The 17,427-nt window shown below is 39.7% G+C and overlaps 1 protein-coding gene across 1 annotated transcript in view; it reads left to right on the top strand.

Annotated features, from left to right (window-relative positions):
* Positions 1–17,427, top strand: part of LOC109921319 (serine/threonine-protein kinase 3-like) — a 409,892-nt gene that overhangs the window by 67,130 nt on the left and 325,335 nt on the right. Inside the window, exons 2-3 of the mRNA XM_048596227.1 lie at positions 2,206–2,286; positions 11,480–11,608. Coding sequence (XP_048452184.1) covers positions 2,206–2,286; positions 11,480–11,608 — 210 coding nt within the window. The remainder of the gene's footprint in view (positions 1–2,205; positions 2,287–11,479; positions 11,609–17,427) is intronic.

Below are 17,427 nucleotides of genomic sequence, written 5' to 3'. Positions count from 1 at the left end.
CCCCATTAAGAGAAGATATTTCATCTATCTTTCTTCTTAGTTTAGAGTTGAGAAGATTTGTGGATAATTTGGTCATTGAGGAACTATAAGGGAGGACCAGTGGTCATTCTAGAACAGGTTTCCAGCTTGTATGATGAAAACTGAGCAGCGAATTACTTGCAGTGAGGGCTGGACCTGTTTCTGGTTAGGGTGGAGATCACCTCAAACAAGGAATAGGTATTCTTTAACGTTAATCACTGTAAAGGAGGTCTCCTGGACGAGTTTCAATTTACTAATGAATTTTTCCTTTATTTACTTACGGGATGAGGGCTTCACTGCTAGGCAGCGTTTATTGCCCATCCCTAATTGCCCAGAGGACAGTTCAGAGTCAACCACATTGCTGTGGGTCTGGAGTCACATGTAGGCCAGACCAGGTAAGGATGGCAGTTTCCTTCCCTAAAGGGCATTAGTAAACCAGATGGGTTTTTTTCCAACAATTGACAATGGATTCGCAGTCTTCATTAGATTCTTAATTCCAGATATTTTATTGAATTCAGATTCCACCATCTGCCTTGGTGGGATTTGAACCCCAGTCCCCAGAATGTTATCTGGGTCTCTGGATTAACAGTCCAGCGATAATACCACTACCTCCCCTGTGTCCTGGATAAGCTGTGTTTCAACACCCCTCCTCCTCCTTTCTCTCTCCCCCCACCATTCTGAAATTCTACTTTAAAAGACCATGTGCCTCCAATGCTCCAGGTAGGGTTGAGACTACAGATTGTGATAAATGATTTGTCACAACGGTATATAGCAATGCTGGTGGGAATAATATAGTAATTTTTAAAATTTTTAAAAATTTCTTTGCAAGACTATCAGGAGATGTGAAGGAATTGTTCACAAACATGATGTTTGATGAGCTAGATTAGGAAAACATGTTTCTACTGGTCAGTGAGTTGGCTGCTAGTGTAAAATTACCATTGAAATCAGAAGAACAAAGGATTCAGAATCTTAGATTGTTTTCCTTCAAAACAGAGGATGGTTTGGAGAATAAATGCCTTGGCAGAAGTAGTGATGCCAGTGACGAACCATTTGTTAAAGAAAATTGAAAGTGGGCTATGGGAGAAGGGCAGTGGATTGGGTCTTGATGGATAGCTTTTTCAGCGAGCCAATGCATTTATATTGGCCCAAATTTCTAAGATTCCATTAATGAAAAAATTATAGACTTGAATGGGATGTACATAGCTTGAATAAAATTGTAATATTTGAATATGCATGTGTAATACAATTCTGTCTTCTTTGAATGTTTTTCCTGAGAGAGGATTTTTGATAAATGAAATAAAGTTGGATGAGAAAAACAATACTTAATATATGTACATGACCCAAGACTGTTTTGTTCTGAGTTCAAATATTATTATGACCTCAAATTAGCACTGTTGGTTTGTAAATTCCTCACTAATCCGCTGGAATTTCATATAGAAGCTAGTACGTATGTAGTTGTGAAGAAACCTATCGGTATAATAGACTTAAATTTTTCCTAGAATCATAGAATCCATTTGGCCAATTGAGTCAGTGTCAACCCTCTGAAGAGATATCAGCCAGACCCACCCCCTGTAACCTGACAACATTTTGCTCAGTGTTTGATAAAAATTGACTGTTGGAACTCTTCGGAAAAATGTGCCCCATGGTAAATTATCTGGTTTCATTGAAAACTAAAAATGACAGTCATTAGTAGAAAATAATGATCAACAGGAAAATAATTAGATTAAGGAATGGAGATTGCAAGAATTGTCATGTGCCAATTATGTCCTTCTGTCACATGCTTGCCAGATAAAAAAAATCTTGTGTGAAGTTATTTGCTAGTTCAGAAACCGAGGTAGTTTGTTATAAAAATGTTGGGTTTTGTAAGAAACTAATTTTGGGATAGATCTAGGAAAGCTGCCTCCACTTGCTAGAGACCAGAACCAGGGGCCACAAATGTAAGTCAATCACAAATAAATCCAATAGGGAATAATAATCAAATACTGTGTTTAAAAACTATTTTTGGTTGTGGTGTTATGAACCTGACTTTTGGAGAAAGGAAAAAGTTTTCACACCATTTTCAGAACAGTTCAGTGATTTGAGTAGGGTTAATTGTGCATGCTAATGGACGGATCAGACGCAATGGAATGAATGCCTTTTCTGATTCATGTTTTCTGATGTTTCTCAATTTCTTTTTTATTAATTTAGCAAGTTGAAAAAGCTAAGTGAAGACAGCCTTACTAAGCAACCTGAAGAGGTTTTTGATGTATTGGAAAAACTTGGTGAAGGGTAAGTGGTGCAACTGTTGAAATAACTACTTGTTCAATCAGCAGGATTCTTCTCTTGCTACCATTCAAAACTGGAATCATTGCACAGCTTTGAAATGATTTAGTTTGTAAATTTCAGAGATTGAGTTTGTTAATGGAACTTTACGTCAGCATTTCCTGTGAGCTCATTTGTATATATAATACATAGAATGGGTTGGCGGTATTGACTGGAGCATAGGAAGAGGAGTAAGCTGTTCAGCCATTGAGCCTGCTCCATTATTTAAGATGGTCATTGTTGATGAACACTTCAATGTCTTGTTCTCACACTATCCCTATAACCACTTATGCCATTTTAAATCAGAAATCTGTCTATTTCTACTTCAAACATCCTCAAAAGTCTGATTTTCCACAGCCCTCTGGGGTAGAGAATTTCAGATTCACAACTTAATGGTTCTGGTCTACCCAAACAAGGGAAACACCTTACCTGGATCTACCCTTTCTTTCTCTTTAAGTTATACGTGCATTTCAATGAGATCACATCTCATTGTTTGAAAGTCTAAAAAATACTGGCCTCGCTTGCACAATCTCTCTTCATAATACAATCCCACCATCCAGGCAAAAGCCTGCTGAACCATTGTTACAGTCCATCTATGGCAATAATATCGTTCCTGAGATAAAGAGACTAAAATCTCTCACAGGTGTGTTCTAACCAAGTTTCTATACAGTTGAAGCAAGACTTCACTACTCTTGTACTCAAATCCTCTTGCGATAAAGGCTAACATTCCATTAGCCTTCCTAATAGCTTGCTGCACCTGCAGGTTAGCTTCCAATGACTTATTGACAAGGACACCTATGTCCCTTTATCCATCTTTAGTTTCAAACCTGTTACCGTTTAAGAAATACTCTAACATCTGTTTCTCCTACCAAAGTGATAACCTCACATTTTTTCACATATTTCATCTGCCATGTTTTTGCCTATTCACTAACCTTGTAGAAATCCTCTTTAAGCCGTTTTACATCTTCCTCATAATATTACAGTTGGTCCCCACCGCCTAATCATTTGGGTGTGCATTGTGTACAGCTGTGGCCCAAGTACTCATCCTTGTGGTACCCTATTAATCAAAGCATGCCAACATAAGAATGACCCATTTATTTCTATTCCCTGTTTTCCCACTGCTAGCCAATCTTAAACCATGCCAGTACATAATCTCCTATGCCATGCTTTTTAATTTTGCAAATCAACCTCCTGTGGGAGATCTCATATGAAAATCCAAATCCACTAAGTCCCTCATCTCCCCTTTATTAATTTTGTTCGTAGAATCCTCAAAAACCCCAAGATCATCAAACATGATATCCCATTTGCAAATCCATGCTGACCATGTCCAATCAGATCATTATTATCTAAGTGTCTATTTATCATATCCTTTATAATAGACTCTAGCATTTTTCCGACTGCTGATTTAAGGTGACCAGATCTGTAGTTCCCTGTTTTCCTTCTCACTCCCTGCTTAAATATTTTGTGAGGGGGATGGGTAACATTTGCTAACTTCCAATTTGCAGGGTCATTTCAGAATCTACATTATTTTGGAACATGATCATCAATGCATTAACCATCTTTGTCATTACCTCCTTTAACACCCTAGGATATAGAATATCAGGTCTTAGGGACTTATTAACTTTCAGCCCGATTAATGTCTCCAGTGCAATTTTCTTTATAATACTAATTTTCTCTTCTCCCTACTCATTTCAATGTCTAAATCTGGGAGGTTTCTTGTACCTCCCTCAGTGAAAACATTGACAAAGTTATCATTTAGCTTTGCCCCCATTTCTCTGTTTGCCCATTATAAATTCTCCTGACTCTTCGTAATGGACTCACATTTATCTTAGCTAAATGTTTCATTTTTATGTACCGATAAAAGATTTTATAGACTTTTACTTGGAAGATTGCATTTATACTTTATTCTCCCTTTTCTTATTAACTTTTCTTCTCCCGTGGAGGTGTGAAATAGGATGTGAAATGCTGAACTTACTTCTTTTTCCTGGAAAAGCAATTTCCTCTACTTTTCTGACTCCATGCCATTTATTTTTGTGGTCATCGGTGGGTTGGGAAGACCTTGGTGCAAACTTATTCACACCTCTTTTCAAGTTGGGATTCTATTGTGAGAACCATAGGCAAATCATATTTTCTCCTACAAAGTATTTTTCTGTGCTGGTGTGGATTTTGTAAGCCCTAAAAAGGAAGCATCACCTTAGAGAATTTGTGACTACTAGGGGAAGCCTTTTGAGAAGTCGGGAGCATTCTGAAAGTTAACTATAAATTGTTTCAAGACTGTCAGATGTTAGCATTAGATGCCAGATTGTAATGTGGATCTGTTTTTAGTGCAGTGATTCATCATAAAGCTCTACCCTGCAGAGGTAATTTGTCTCTTATCTTGACATACCCTGTGTAATTGTGATACGTTACATTACCTTTCCAATTGTTATAAACAAGGAAGGGTCACTGGACCCGAAACGATAACTCTGTTTTCTCCTTCACAGATGCTGCCAGACCTGCTGAGCTTTCCCAGCAACTTTGATTTTGTTCCTGATTTACAGCATCGGCAGTTCTTTCGGTTGTTATAACCGCAATGATGCATTAAAACAGTATTGAAAAAAAAAAGTCCTGGCAGCCTTCAGTGTCATATTTGTGCTGCGATAGGAATTAGGAACGAGAGTAGGCAATTCAAGCCTGCTCTGCCATTTAACGTGATCATGCCTGATCTTATCCTGGTCTCAACTACACTTTCCTGCCTGGTCCCCATAGCACTTTGTTCTGCTTTTCATCAGAATCATATCTATTTCTGTCTTGAATCTGTTGATTGATTCTGCCTCCACTGCACTTTCGGGCATTGAGTTCCACAGATTCACAACCGTCTCAGTTTCGAACCTACCTCCTCTCACTCTCACTCTCTATCTATGACCTCTTGTTCAACACTGTCCCACAATGGGGAACATCTGTTCAATGTCCACATTATCAATTCCCTTTAGCATTTTATATACCTATATCAGATCCCCCCTCATTCTTCTGAACTCCAGCAAGTACATGCTTGAGCTATTCAATTGCTCCTTGTATGACAGCCCTTTCATCAATCAATCTGGTGAACCTCCTCTGAACTGTCTTCAGTGCCACCACATCCTTCCTCAAGTCAGGAAACTAAAACTGGATACAATACTCCAGGTGTGTTCTCACCAATGCCTTATATAATTGTAACAACACTACTTTTATAATCCAGCCCTTTTGCAATAAATGCCAGGATTTCAATTACCTTACTTATTATATGCTGCACTTACATATCTACTTTCTGTGATTCATGCAGAAGGACATCCAGATCCCTCTGCACTGACGCATTTTGAATCTGCTTCCCATTTAAATAATAATTTGTGCCTTTATTTTTCTGGCTAAAATGGACAACCTTGTACTTATTGATATTAAACTTCATCTGCCAGATTCTGGCCCATTCCCTGAGCCTAACAATATCCATCTGTAAACTCTTTATCTCCTCAGCATAGCCTGCTTTCTCAGCTATTTTAGTATCATCCGGAAGTTTTACTATATTACACTCTGTCTCTGTTTGCAGATCATTTATATCGATTGTAAATAGTTGAGATCTGGGAACTGAACCCTGTGGCACCCCGCTAGCTACAGTTCGCCATTCAAAGAAGGACCCACTTATCCTGAACCTCTGCTTTCTGTCAGTCCCCTATCCCTTATCCAAGCCAATACTCTGCCCTTAACCCCTAGGATTTGACCTTCCAGATCAGTCTTTTATGTGGCACCTTGTCAAATGCCTTCCGGAAGTCTAGATATACCCCATTATTTACCTTGCTGGTTAACCTCCTCAAAGAACTTCAGAAAGTTGTCAAGTATGACTTGCCCTTCATGAAACCATGCCTACACTGGTGAATTGATCTCTGCTTTTCCAAGTATTTAGTTTTCTCCTTCTTTATCGTTGACTCCAGCAACTTCCCCACTGCAGAGATCAAACTAACTAGTTTATAGTTTCCACCTTTTTGCCTCTGTCCTATTTTGAATAAGGGTGTCACATTAACATGTTTCCAATCCACTGGTACCTTTCCAGAATGCAAGGAATTTTGGAATAACATAACTAATGATCCACTATCTCTGCTATCATTTAACACTATAGGGTGAAGGCCATCAGGCCCAGCGACTTATCTGCCTTTAAAGCCATCAGTTTACTTAATACCTTCTCCCCATTTATAGTAATTCAACCAAGTACCTCTTTAGTAACTGCAGTTTTTGGAAAGAAATTATTATCTTCCACCATGAAAACAAGTGATTTACATGCCTGACAGCTTCAGTCTTCAAAAGATACTGCTTCTGAAAGTTAGAAACTAAAAATTTGCGCTTGTTCCTTACCATTGATTAAAAGACACTCTGCTTTGAAATGAAGATGGAACGCCTTTCTGTTAGAACATAGAACAGTGCAGGACTAGAACAGGCCCTTGTCTACACTGACCATGATGCCATTCTAAACTAACCCCATCTGCATGTATGTGGTTCATATCCCTCTATTCCCTGCCTGTTCCTGTGTCTCTCTAAATGTCCCTTAAATTTTCTATCATATCTGCTTCTACCACCTCCTCTGGCAGCGTGTTCCAGGCACCTATCACCCTCTGTGTTGAAAACAAAACTTGTCATATACAGCTTCTTTAAACTTTATCCCCTTCATCTTAAAACTATGTCCCCTAGTATTTGACATTTCCACCTGGGAGAAAGAACAGAATAGAATAGCCTTTAATGCCACATCCACTCGAATGAGTGCAGTGAAAAGTTTGGCACCATCTTAGGTACAGGGTACCAAGGTGCAGATACCATGTGTTTGTTACAGAATTGAAACAGTTAAAAAGTCTAGCATAGGAACACAAAGTTTTAAAAAGTACTCGAATTACTCAGAAGTCCAGAATGAGAATAAAAAGTAACGTTAAAAAGTACTCAAATTTTAGTCCTTTTCACTGAGTCCGTGCCCACCAGCCTTCAGAACATGAAGCCTTTCTGCCTGCATGTTGCTGGGCTCTGGCCCCCGACTCGTTTCTGGGACTTCCTTCTGCAGCAGGCTCCAGCCTGTGACTCGCCTCCAGTACTCGTCTCCCAGACTGGCCTGAGCTCGGACCGCCTCCCGCTCCGGGCTCAGGCCTGCAGCTCGTCTCTGGGACTTGTCTTCCAGGCTGGCCTGGGACCGGACTGTCTCCCACTCTAGGCTCCGACTCACGACTTGCCTCCATTCTCCATTCCCTCTGGGTAAGCTTAAGAAGTTAAAAGTTGGCGGTGGGGCAAGAAAAACTGCAGAAAAGAGAAGAAAAAAAAGAAAGAGAAGGGAAAACGAGCTGGTGAAGCAGAGGAGCTCTGGCTGAAGCATCCTACTCTGCCACCATCTTGGACCATCTCTGACAATTTACCCTATCTGTGCCTCTCATAATTTTATATACTTCTATCAGATTCCTCGATGTTTGTTCAGCCTCCCCTTATAACTAATAAAATCTAATCCAGGCAATACCCTGGTAATCCTCTTTTACACCCTCACCAAAGCCTTCACATCCTTCCTATAGTATGGTGTCCAGAACCGCACACAGTACTCCAAATGTGGCTGAACTGAAGTTTTATACAGCTGCAACACGACTTGCCAGTTTTTATACTGAATGCCCTGACCGCTGAAGGCAAGCCTGCCATATGCCTTCTTTACTACCTTACCAACTTGTGTTGCCACATTCAGGGAGCTATGGACTTGCATCCCAAGACTCCTGAATGTCAGTGCAGTAAGGATCCTGCCATTTACTGTACACTTTCCTCTTGCATTTGACCTCCCAAAATGCATGATCTCACACACTTGTCCAGATTTCCAAGCCCAGCTTTCCAACTGATCTATATCCTGCTGTAACCTAGTTAGTCTGCTAGTCTGGCCCTTCTGTCAACTGAGTTTCTGTAGTGGCTACAACATTGTAGTTCCACGTACTAATCCAGGCTGTAAGCTCATCTGCCTTATTTGTTATACTTGCATTAAAATAAATTTACTTCAGACTACCTCTCCCGTTGAATTAATTAATCTGGCTCCTCAGTTCTTCCTATTAGACTGACTTGACTTAACCTCTACCTTCTCCTCAAACACCTACCTACTGCTCTGGTTCCCACCCCATTGCTACACTTGTTTAAACTCAACTGAGTGGCACTAGCAAAATTCCCTGCAAGACTATTGGTGCCCCTCCAATTTAGGTGCCACCCATCCTTCATGTTCAGGTCCCTCCTGCTCTGGAAGAGATCCCAGTGATCCAGACATGTGAAGCCCTCCCTCCTACACAGATCTTTAGCCACTCATTCAACCATATTATCTTTCTATTTCTGGCCTCACTCGCACAACGCACTGGAAGTAACCCTGAGATTACAACTCCAGAGGTCCAGCTTTTCAACTTCGTACCTAACTCCCTAAATTTTTTTTTTGCAAGATCTCATCTCTCTTCCTACCTGTGTCATTACTACCAATATGAATCACAACCTCTGGTTGCTTACCCTCTCTGTCCAGAATGTCCCATGCCTGTTAAGAGACATCTTTGATCTTGGCACCAGGCAGGCAACACATCCTGGAGTCTGGATTGTGGCCTCAGAAACACCTATCTGTGCCTCTGAGTATAAAGTCCTCTATCAATAATGCTCGCCTAAACCTTGACCCTTCCTGCTATACAACAGAGTCAATTGTGGTGTCACTGATCTGGTTGCTGCTGTTGCTTTCTTCTGAGAGGTTATTCACCTCCCCAACAATATTCAAAATGGTATACTTCTTTGAGAGAGGAATAGCTACAGGGAATTCCTGCAGTGCCTGCATGTGCCTCCTGGCAGTCACCCATTATCTGCCTGAACCTTTGTTGTGACCATAACCCTGAAACTCATACCTATAAAACTTCCTGCCTCCTGTATTCTCCTCAGTAAGTCCAACTGCTGATCTAACTGATCCATGTGGTCTGAGAGGAGCTGCAGGTGGACACACGCCCTACAGACATTGTTGTCAGGGACATTCGACTTCTTCCTGATCATCCACATCTCACAGGAGGAGCACACGACTCTACAAACTGCTATTACTACTGCTGTAGTAACTATTGGATTAAAAGAGAAGGAAAGACCATACTTTGCTTTATCTTAATGCTGCTTATCCTCCTCACCGAAGCCTGGGACTCTCCAAAACCCATGCTTTGACCTCAACAGCTGCAATTTGAACTTTCAGCCCATTTTGAAAATGGCTGCTCTCAAAAAACTATTTTGGGTGCTTGGCTGCTATGTTAGACATGAGATGCAGACATGCTGACCTCATCCTAGCCTCAACTCCATTCTCACGCCTGCTCTCCATAGCTCTTCAATTCATTACTAATTAAAAATTTGTCTGTCTCCTCCTTAAATTTACTCAATATCCCAGCATCCATCACACTCTGGGGTAATGAATTCCACAGATTCACGAGGAGGATACATGGAGGAATGGAGGTGGCACAGGCAATGTGAGAACGAGTTTTTGCAGACTTTTAAACCATGTTGGGTGCTTGGCTGTTGTGTTGGAGAATGGAAGCAGACTTGCTAACCATCCTGCCTCCATACTGTGATTCCTCACTCGCTCCATTGTTGATCTTAAAATGCACTGCAAATGACTCCTATGTGAAAAGACAGAAATCTTGGGCATAGTCACACATGGCTGAGTATACATTTCAGAATACACAAATGTGCAGTTTAGATTTTCCCAAACACACAGGAAAGTCTGGTCCAGCGCCTTGCAATCTAATTTCTGTACACTTGTCTAAAAAACAGTTGTTTGGTCATTTCTTAAGTTGAGCATATTCTATCCATGACTTTTGTTTTACTGTCAAGAAATAAATGTTTGTGCAATTTCTAGACAAATCGAATTCAGAAGAATGGAGATAATGTTAAATTCTTGCAGAACATAGGCTCAATATGCTAGGATTACCAGCCTTGTTCTCACACAATAAAAAGTATGTAGAAGTATTGGAGAAAGTGCAGAAAAGATTTAAAAGGATGTTATCAGAATTGGTAGAATGCATCTATCAGGAATGATTCAGCAGGGATCTCTTCTGTGGTAAAGAGGGCACCTGGGGCGGTGGTGGGTTTGTGGGTGGGTGGGGGGGGGGGGGGGTGGGTGGCGGCTTCAAAGTTCCAAAAGGCTTGATTAGCTGGACTGGACAAAATTATTTCCATGTCTGGAGCAACGTAAATATATGATGGCTGCTAGTAAAGAACTTAGGATGAATTTCTTTGCAAAAGAGTGAATGTTTAAACAAAATATGATTTATATATCTTGGTACTTTTAATATTTCAGACTTTAATACCCTTAGCAACATTTTGTATAGATATGAGGTCAGCTTCAACATATATGCAAGAAACCAACTCTATTCTTCCATCATCTCTCTTGAACTGTCTATGCTTCACTATGTTCTGTTAGACTGATGTTGAATTTCCAGGCTTGGACTAGCCATGGTTTCCTTCAGCCAAACCTTTAAAGATAATAGATTCAGTCTTCATAGTGGCATAATTAAAAATAAATGCGTGTTGAGCCAAAGAATGAACAATTAGGATTGGTCAGAGGAGCAGGTTTTAACAAAGGCTTTAAAGGAGGTAAGGGAGTGGATCAGGTTGAGGGACTTGGGGAAGGAAAACTCTGTACTCTCCCTACTGACTATTCTGTTCGTGTCCATCTCTACCTCACTTTCCTCCTTTCAGACTTTTCACTTGTTGAAGTTTTTGCTTGTGACTTAATATCTTCTTCTGTGGCTGAGTGTCGTACAATGTTATCAAACTCCAGTCTACTGCCTTGGGATATTTTATTACTTTAAAGGTGCTGTACAAGTTTAAGTTGTTGTAAGATGTTAATTCAGCAGGTCAGCTCAAAAAACATAATTTTATAACATTTTAAATACACATCATGTAATATATTCTTAATAAATGTGATTTTAAGTAAATTAGGTATGGTGTTTTGTCTTAAATTTCTAAAGTTTTGATAAACAAGAAATTGTTCATGATAGAAGAGAGCCAGAGAAAATATACAGGAATGGAATTTCCTTCATCTGTTAAAATTAGGAGATACACTTAGTAGAGCATTTTAAAAAATGCTTTAAAGTAGAAATTTGTTTGGTATTTATTTGAAATGCATCTTTTCTTTTTTCAGATCTTATGGCAGTGTTTTTAAAGCAATCCATAAGGAATCTGGCCAAGTTGTTGCAATAAAGCAAGTGCCAGTGGAGTCCGACCTGCAGGAAATTATTAAGGAGATTTCAATAATGCAACAATGTGATAGGTATGAGCAGTGGAATGTGGTAATTTCACCTAACAACATAGTGCATTTTGCAGATGTTTACCTTCAAGTGCTATAATTTAGTGAGCATGTAAAAACCTGAATATTTCAATAAGTGCTAACTGTGACATACTATTTTCAGATAAAGTTCACTGAATAAAAGTAGAACAACTGAAACATGAGTTTAGAACATCTGTCTTCAATTTCTTGCTGCTCTTTCTCAGTGCTTCTCTTTCAAAGTTGGCTTTGAGGCTAGTATTCTGAACAATCTTTGTACTTGTGGACTTCTTTGGGACTCCGCTTAAGAGCTGTTGATCGATAATTTGTAATAAACGTCTGACTCTCTGGCTATCAAAAAATGTGTTAATCCTGTAGCTACTGGTCTAAGACCAGTAACCATAGAAGCTGTTATGGACAGGTTGTACTTTGTTTACTGTACCTGGCACTTAATTGAATTCATAAGGCTCTGCACATACCCGCTTGTAAACTCAAAACTCCGTCCATTGTTAGATTTTAAATGACTTGGGAATCTCAAAGCATTGAAGAAAATTATGATATAGCATTCTGAAATGATCAGAGGGCTTGATTTGATGCTTGTGTGCTTTTATATTCAGATTTTAAGCCAGATATTTGCTGGAAGGAAAGATGGAGGGCTCTGGGTTCTGGTCCTTCTGATTTCCTCTGGCAACAGAGGTGGAGAGTACATTAGAAATTTTGCATTTTGGAAATGGAAGCCATTTTACATAAAATATTGCTCAGGATACTTACATTTTGAAGAAGTATAGAAAATGGATTTATTTTAAGTTTGTGGAAATGACTGGAATGGTTTATTTAAAATAGTTAATTGAAAGAACACTGTGAACATTGGAGATTTGTTTTTGACAGGGTTTCCTGCAGATGACATGTCTGGTAATGACTGTTTCATTGTGGACCCCTGGTGGGCAGAACAATGGCTTTGAGAGGCGCTTATTTTATCTGTTTCCGTTGGAGGGAAACCTGCTAAGAACCTGCTGAGTTGGAGGAAAGCTAGCTAAGAACAAGCTGCCTAGAAAACAGAATGTTCAGCTGAACAGAAAATTCTCTTGTTGAGTTCAGGATGAAAACAGTTTGTAATTTTGGAAGAGTGATGGAAGAAATACCTTGAGTTCATTTCCTGAGCAATCTGTGTCTGCAAAATTTTCAGATAATTAGCGACTTGTCCATGTAAGCCAGAAGATTCTACGCTTTATTGAGAGTAACCCATTAGCTACAGGGTTTTTTCTTAAGAAGCTTGCTCAGAAATTGTTCTCTTTTCCGGGTGAATGTGTACATGTATGTTGGGGATATTTTGGTATGTGTACGTTAACCGATTATTGCATCTTTGTTGAATAAGTTTGGATTTATAATAAACCAGTAATTAATTAAGAAACCTAATTGACAGATCTTGCTGTTTTAAATCCTGGTATATATAAGATTTTTAATTGGTCATCCTTGTAAGTGAAAAAAAAAATTAGTTTATGTTGTGTCCAGCAGAGCAGTCGGACCAGAGTGATATTGTACTTCTCCAGACTTGGTTGTAATGTAAAAGTTGGCACTGGCAATGGGATACAGACAACATTTAGTTGAAAGTGGGGTACTAATAATTGGAAAAGGATAAAACAAAATATACCAGGTTTCTTGTGCGTTATTACACTAAAATAGCTGAGGTAGTTGCTAAGTCTTTTCTGGGGAGGAAATATTTACCTCCGATTTCCAAATAACCACCAAGGTTAAGCTAATTGAACAGGCCGAGCAGTTAGGTTAAGAAAGCAGACATAATTGAGCTAATAGCACAACAGTTCAAACTGGAAGAATGGCAAAGTCACCTGGATGGTGAGACAATTGAGTTTAGTGAGAATCAGATTGTACATGTAGCAGCTTAAACAGGAAAGAGAGATGAAATTTAAAAAATTGAACTTAGAAGAGAAGCAGTACAGAGAGCAGAATAACCAAAGGAAATAGCACTTCAAAAAGAGCAAAAGGGAATATCAGGAGAATTTAAGGACTTTAAATAGAGTTTAAATAGAGAGAAAAGGTCAGAGAACGAACATACTAGCTCTAAAGTCTGGAACTAAAGTGTCAGGTCTCTGAATGTGCAGTACATTCTGACAATGGAAGATCTGACTCTAATCCAGGACCCAGTGGGGAACTGTTTAAATTTTTGTCAATCCTTCAAAAATTTGATGAGAAGGAAGCTGAGGTACTGAATTTTGCTTTCACTTGGGCCTATTTCTCTGCAATAAAAGCAGAAGCCTGCTGATCAATAAGAGAAGGTTCTCTTAAATCGATATCGTGAGTGACAAAATTTGTATACCCTGAATTCTGTTAAATTATTTCAGAGTAGGAACACAGAAACAGGAGTGGGTCATTCAGTCTGGTGAACTTGCTCTGCCATTTGTTACAATCATGGCAGATTAAACATTTCAGTGTCTTATATCCACATTGTCTCCGTAACCCTTTACATCACTGGTCATCAGAGATCTATCAAACTCTACTTTAAACATTGTCAAAGACTAAGTTTTCACAGCCCTGTAAAGAATTTCCAAGATTTACAACACTGAGTAAAAGTACTTCTCCTCCTCAGCCCAAAATGGCATCCCTATTATTTTAAAAGTATTGTCCCCTCCTTGACTTGTCGATTCCTTGATAAGGGGAAATATTTTACCTGCCTATCCTTTTCAGTATTTTGTAGGTTTTAAGCAGTTTTGGGCCCCATATCTAAGGAATGGTATGCTCGCGTTGAGAACGTCCAGAGGAGGTTTACAAGAATGATCCTGGAGATGAGGGGCTTGTCATATGAGGAGCAGCTGAGGACTCTGGTCTGTACTCGATGGAGTTTAGAAGGATAAGTGGGCTATCTGATTAAAACATACAGAATACTGAGAGGCGTGGATAGAGTGGATGTGGAAAAGATGTTTCTTCCAGTCAGAGTGACTAGGACCTTTAGAGTGGAGGAAATGGCCTTGTGGTATTATCGCTGGCCTGTTCATCCAGGGACCCAAGTGATGTTCTGGGGACCTGAATTAGAATCCCGCCATGGCAGATGGTGGAATTTGAATTCAATAAATATCTGGAATTAAGAGTCTCATGATGACCGTGAATCCATTGCCGATTGTCAGAAAAACCCAGATGGCTCACTAATGTCCTTTAGGGAAGGAAACTGCCATCCTTACCTAATTTGGCCTACAGCAATGTGGTTGTTTCGTAACTGCCCTCTGGGCAATTAGGGATAGGCAATAAATGCTGGTCTAGCCAGCGACTCCCCCATCCAGTGAATGAATAAAGTAAAAAAGCAGTCTGAGTGAAGGGATGACCTTTTAGAACTGAGATGAGGAGGAATTTCTTCAGCCAGTGAGGACAGTAGATGCCAAGTTTTCTCGATTAGTAAGGGGATCAAAGGTTACGGGGAGAGGGCAGAAAAATGGGCTTGAGAAACACATCTGTTATGATCGAATGTCAGAGCAGACTTGATGGCCAAATGGCATAATTTGGCTGCTACATCTTATGGTCTTAAGATCACATCTCATTCTTCGAAACCCGAGACTACAGGCCCAGTTTGGAGTGGAGGATTTGAGCTATAGGGAGAAGCTGGGGCTTTTCTTCCCTGGGGTATCGGAGGCTGAGGGGTGACCTTATAGAGTTTCATAAAATCATGAGGGGCATGGATAGGGTCTTTTTCCCAGGGTAGGGGAATCCAAAACTAGAGGACATAGGTTTAAGGTGAGAGGGGAAAGATTTTAAAGGGCCAACTTTATCACTCCGAGGTGGTGTGTCTATGGAACAAGCTGCTTGAGGAAGAGGTAGAGGCTGGTACAATTACGACATTTACAAAGCATCCAGGTGGATACATGAATAGGAAACGTTTAGAGGGATATGGGCCAAATGCTGACAAATGGGACTAGATCAGTTAAGGATATTTGGTGGGCATGGATGAGTTGGACTGAAGGGTCTGTTTCTGTGCTCTGCAATTCTATGCTCCATGACTATGACTCTCCTCATGAAACTGTTCATTAATCAGGGTGCAGGTCTTGTGAACCTTTGGTTATGTTCCCTCTGTTACAGTTGGATCTTTCTTGAGATAGAGATCAAAACTGCGCACATGGATCCAGATGTGGTCTAACCAAGCTTTTATATAATTGAAGCAAGACTTCTCAACACCTGCACTTAGATCGTATTGTGACAAAGGCTAAAATTCCATCACCTTCCCAGTTGTTTGCTGCACTTGCATGTTAGCCTTCAATGACTTGTTGACATGGGCGCCTAAGTCCCTTTATACGTCTATAGTTTCCAACCGCTTAGCATTCAAGAAAAGGTCTGCACACATATTCGTCCTACAATATGACTAACCTATAATTACATCAGAGCGGTTGAGGCAGGTACAACAGCTACATTTAAAAAACAAAAGGATAGGTACAGATGGGAAGGGTTTAGAGGGATAGGGACCAAAAGCGGGCAATTGGAATTAGCTGAATGAGCACCGTAGGCAGCATGGACCAGTTTGGGCCGTAGGCCGATTTCCATGCCGAATTACTCTATGACTCTATTTTGCATCCACCGTGTCCTTGCCATTCATTAATTCTTCTGGAATTGCTTTACACAACACACTCCCATAAAGCATTGTACCATTTACAATTTTGGAAATATTGTGTTTGGTCCCCATATCCAAATCATTGTTATATTTTATGAACAGCTGTGGTCCAAATACTGACCTCTGAGTTACCACACTAGCCACAGCCTGCTAATGTAACAGTGACCTATTTATTCTTACTCAAGGATCGTCCGTTATCCAATCTTTAAATTATGCCAGCAAGTTACTTCAATGCCATATGCTTTAATTTTGCTAACCAACTTCCTGTAGGGAGCCTTTTTAAAACCTTCTGGAATCCGAATATATTCCGTCCATCTAGCCCTTTTTCAATTTTTTAAATAATACCCTCAAAAAAAAGCTCCCAGTTCTGGAAATACAATTTCTCATACGCAACTCAATCCTGACTATGCCCAATCGGATCATGATTATTCATGTTTCCATTTATCATACCCTTTTATATTTGATTCCAGCGTTCTCCCTACTACTACTAACTTCTCTTCTTAAGTGGTACAGTAACATTTGCTCACTTCCAATCTGCAAGATTATTCCAGAGTCTAGTTTTTTGGAAGGTGATCCATTAATGAATTGACTATCTTTTGAAGCCACTTCCTTCAACCATTTGGAGTGAAAAATATCATCAGGTCCGGAGGACTTATCCACTTGCACCCCATCAATTTCTCCAATACAACCTTCTTACTAATACTAATTCCCTTCAACCCCTAATGCTCCCTAGTAACTTGTATCTCTAATTCTGTAAGATTTCTCATATCTTACTCAGTGGAAATATACACAAAGTAATAATTTAGCTTCTCTGCCGCTTCTCCATTCCCTGTTATAAATTCTCCTGACTTGGCCTGTCATGGATCCATTGAATACCTTATCCAAATGTTTACCTTCTACATGCCTGTAGAAGTTTTTACAGTCTGTTTTTATTTTTTTAAGTGGATTACATTTTTATTCTATTCTCTGTTTCCTGACCAGTTTCTTGGCCCTTTTTTGCTTTATTGTTTGAAAAATACTCCCATCCTCCGGTTTACTACTATTTCTGGCAACTCTATAAATTTTTTCTTTTAAGCTTATACAATGCGTAAGTTACTTTGATTATTTTTGAGTTTTACACCTTGAAGAACTTTATAGTTGTTGTAAACCATGTAATAGTTTTTAAACTCTGTTCGTTGACAATGTACAGTCATCCCTTTTAATGAATTTTCTCAAT

Source organism: Rhincodon typus, chromosome 4, assembly GCF_021869965.1.
Source record: "Rhincodon typus isolate 14 chromosome 4, sRhiTyp1.1, whole genome shotgun sequence".
NCBI classification, from domain to species: Eukaryota; Metazoa; Chordata; class Chondrichthyes; order Orectolobiformes; family Rhincodontidae; genus Rhincodon; species Rhincodon typus.
Note: the sequence above shows the minus strand (reverse complement) of the source record. Positions and strands in the feature narration are given on the sequence as shown.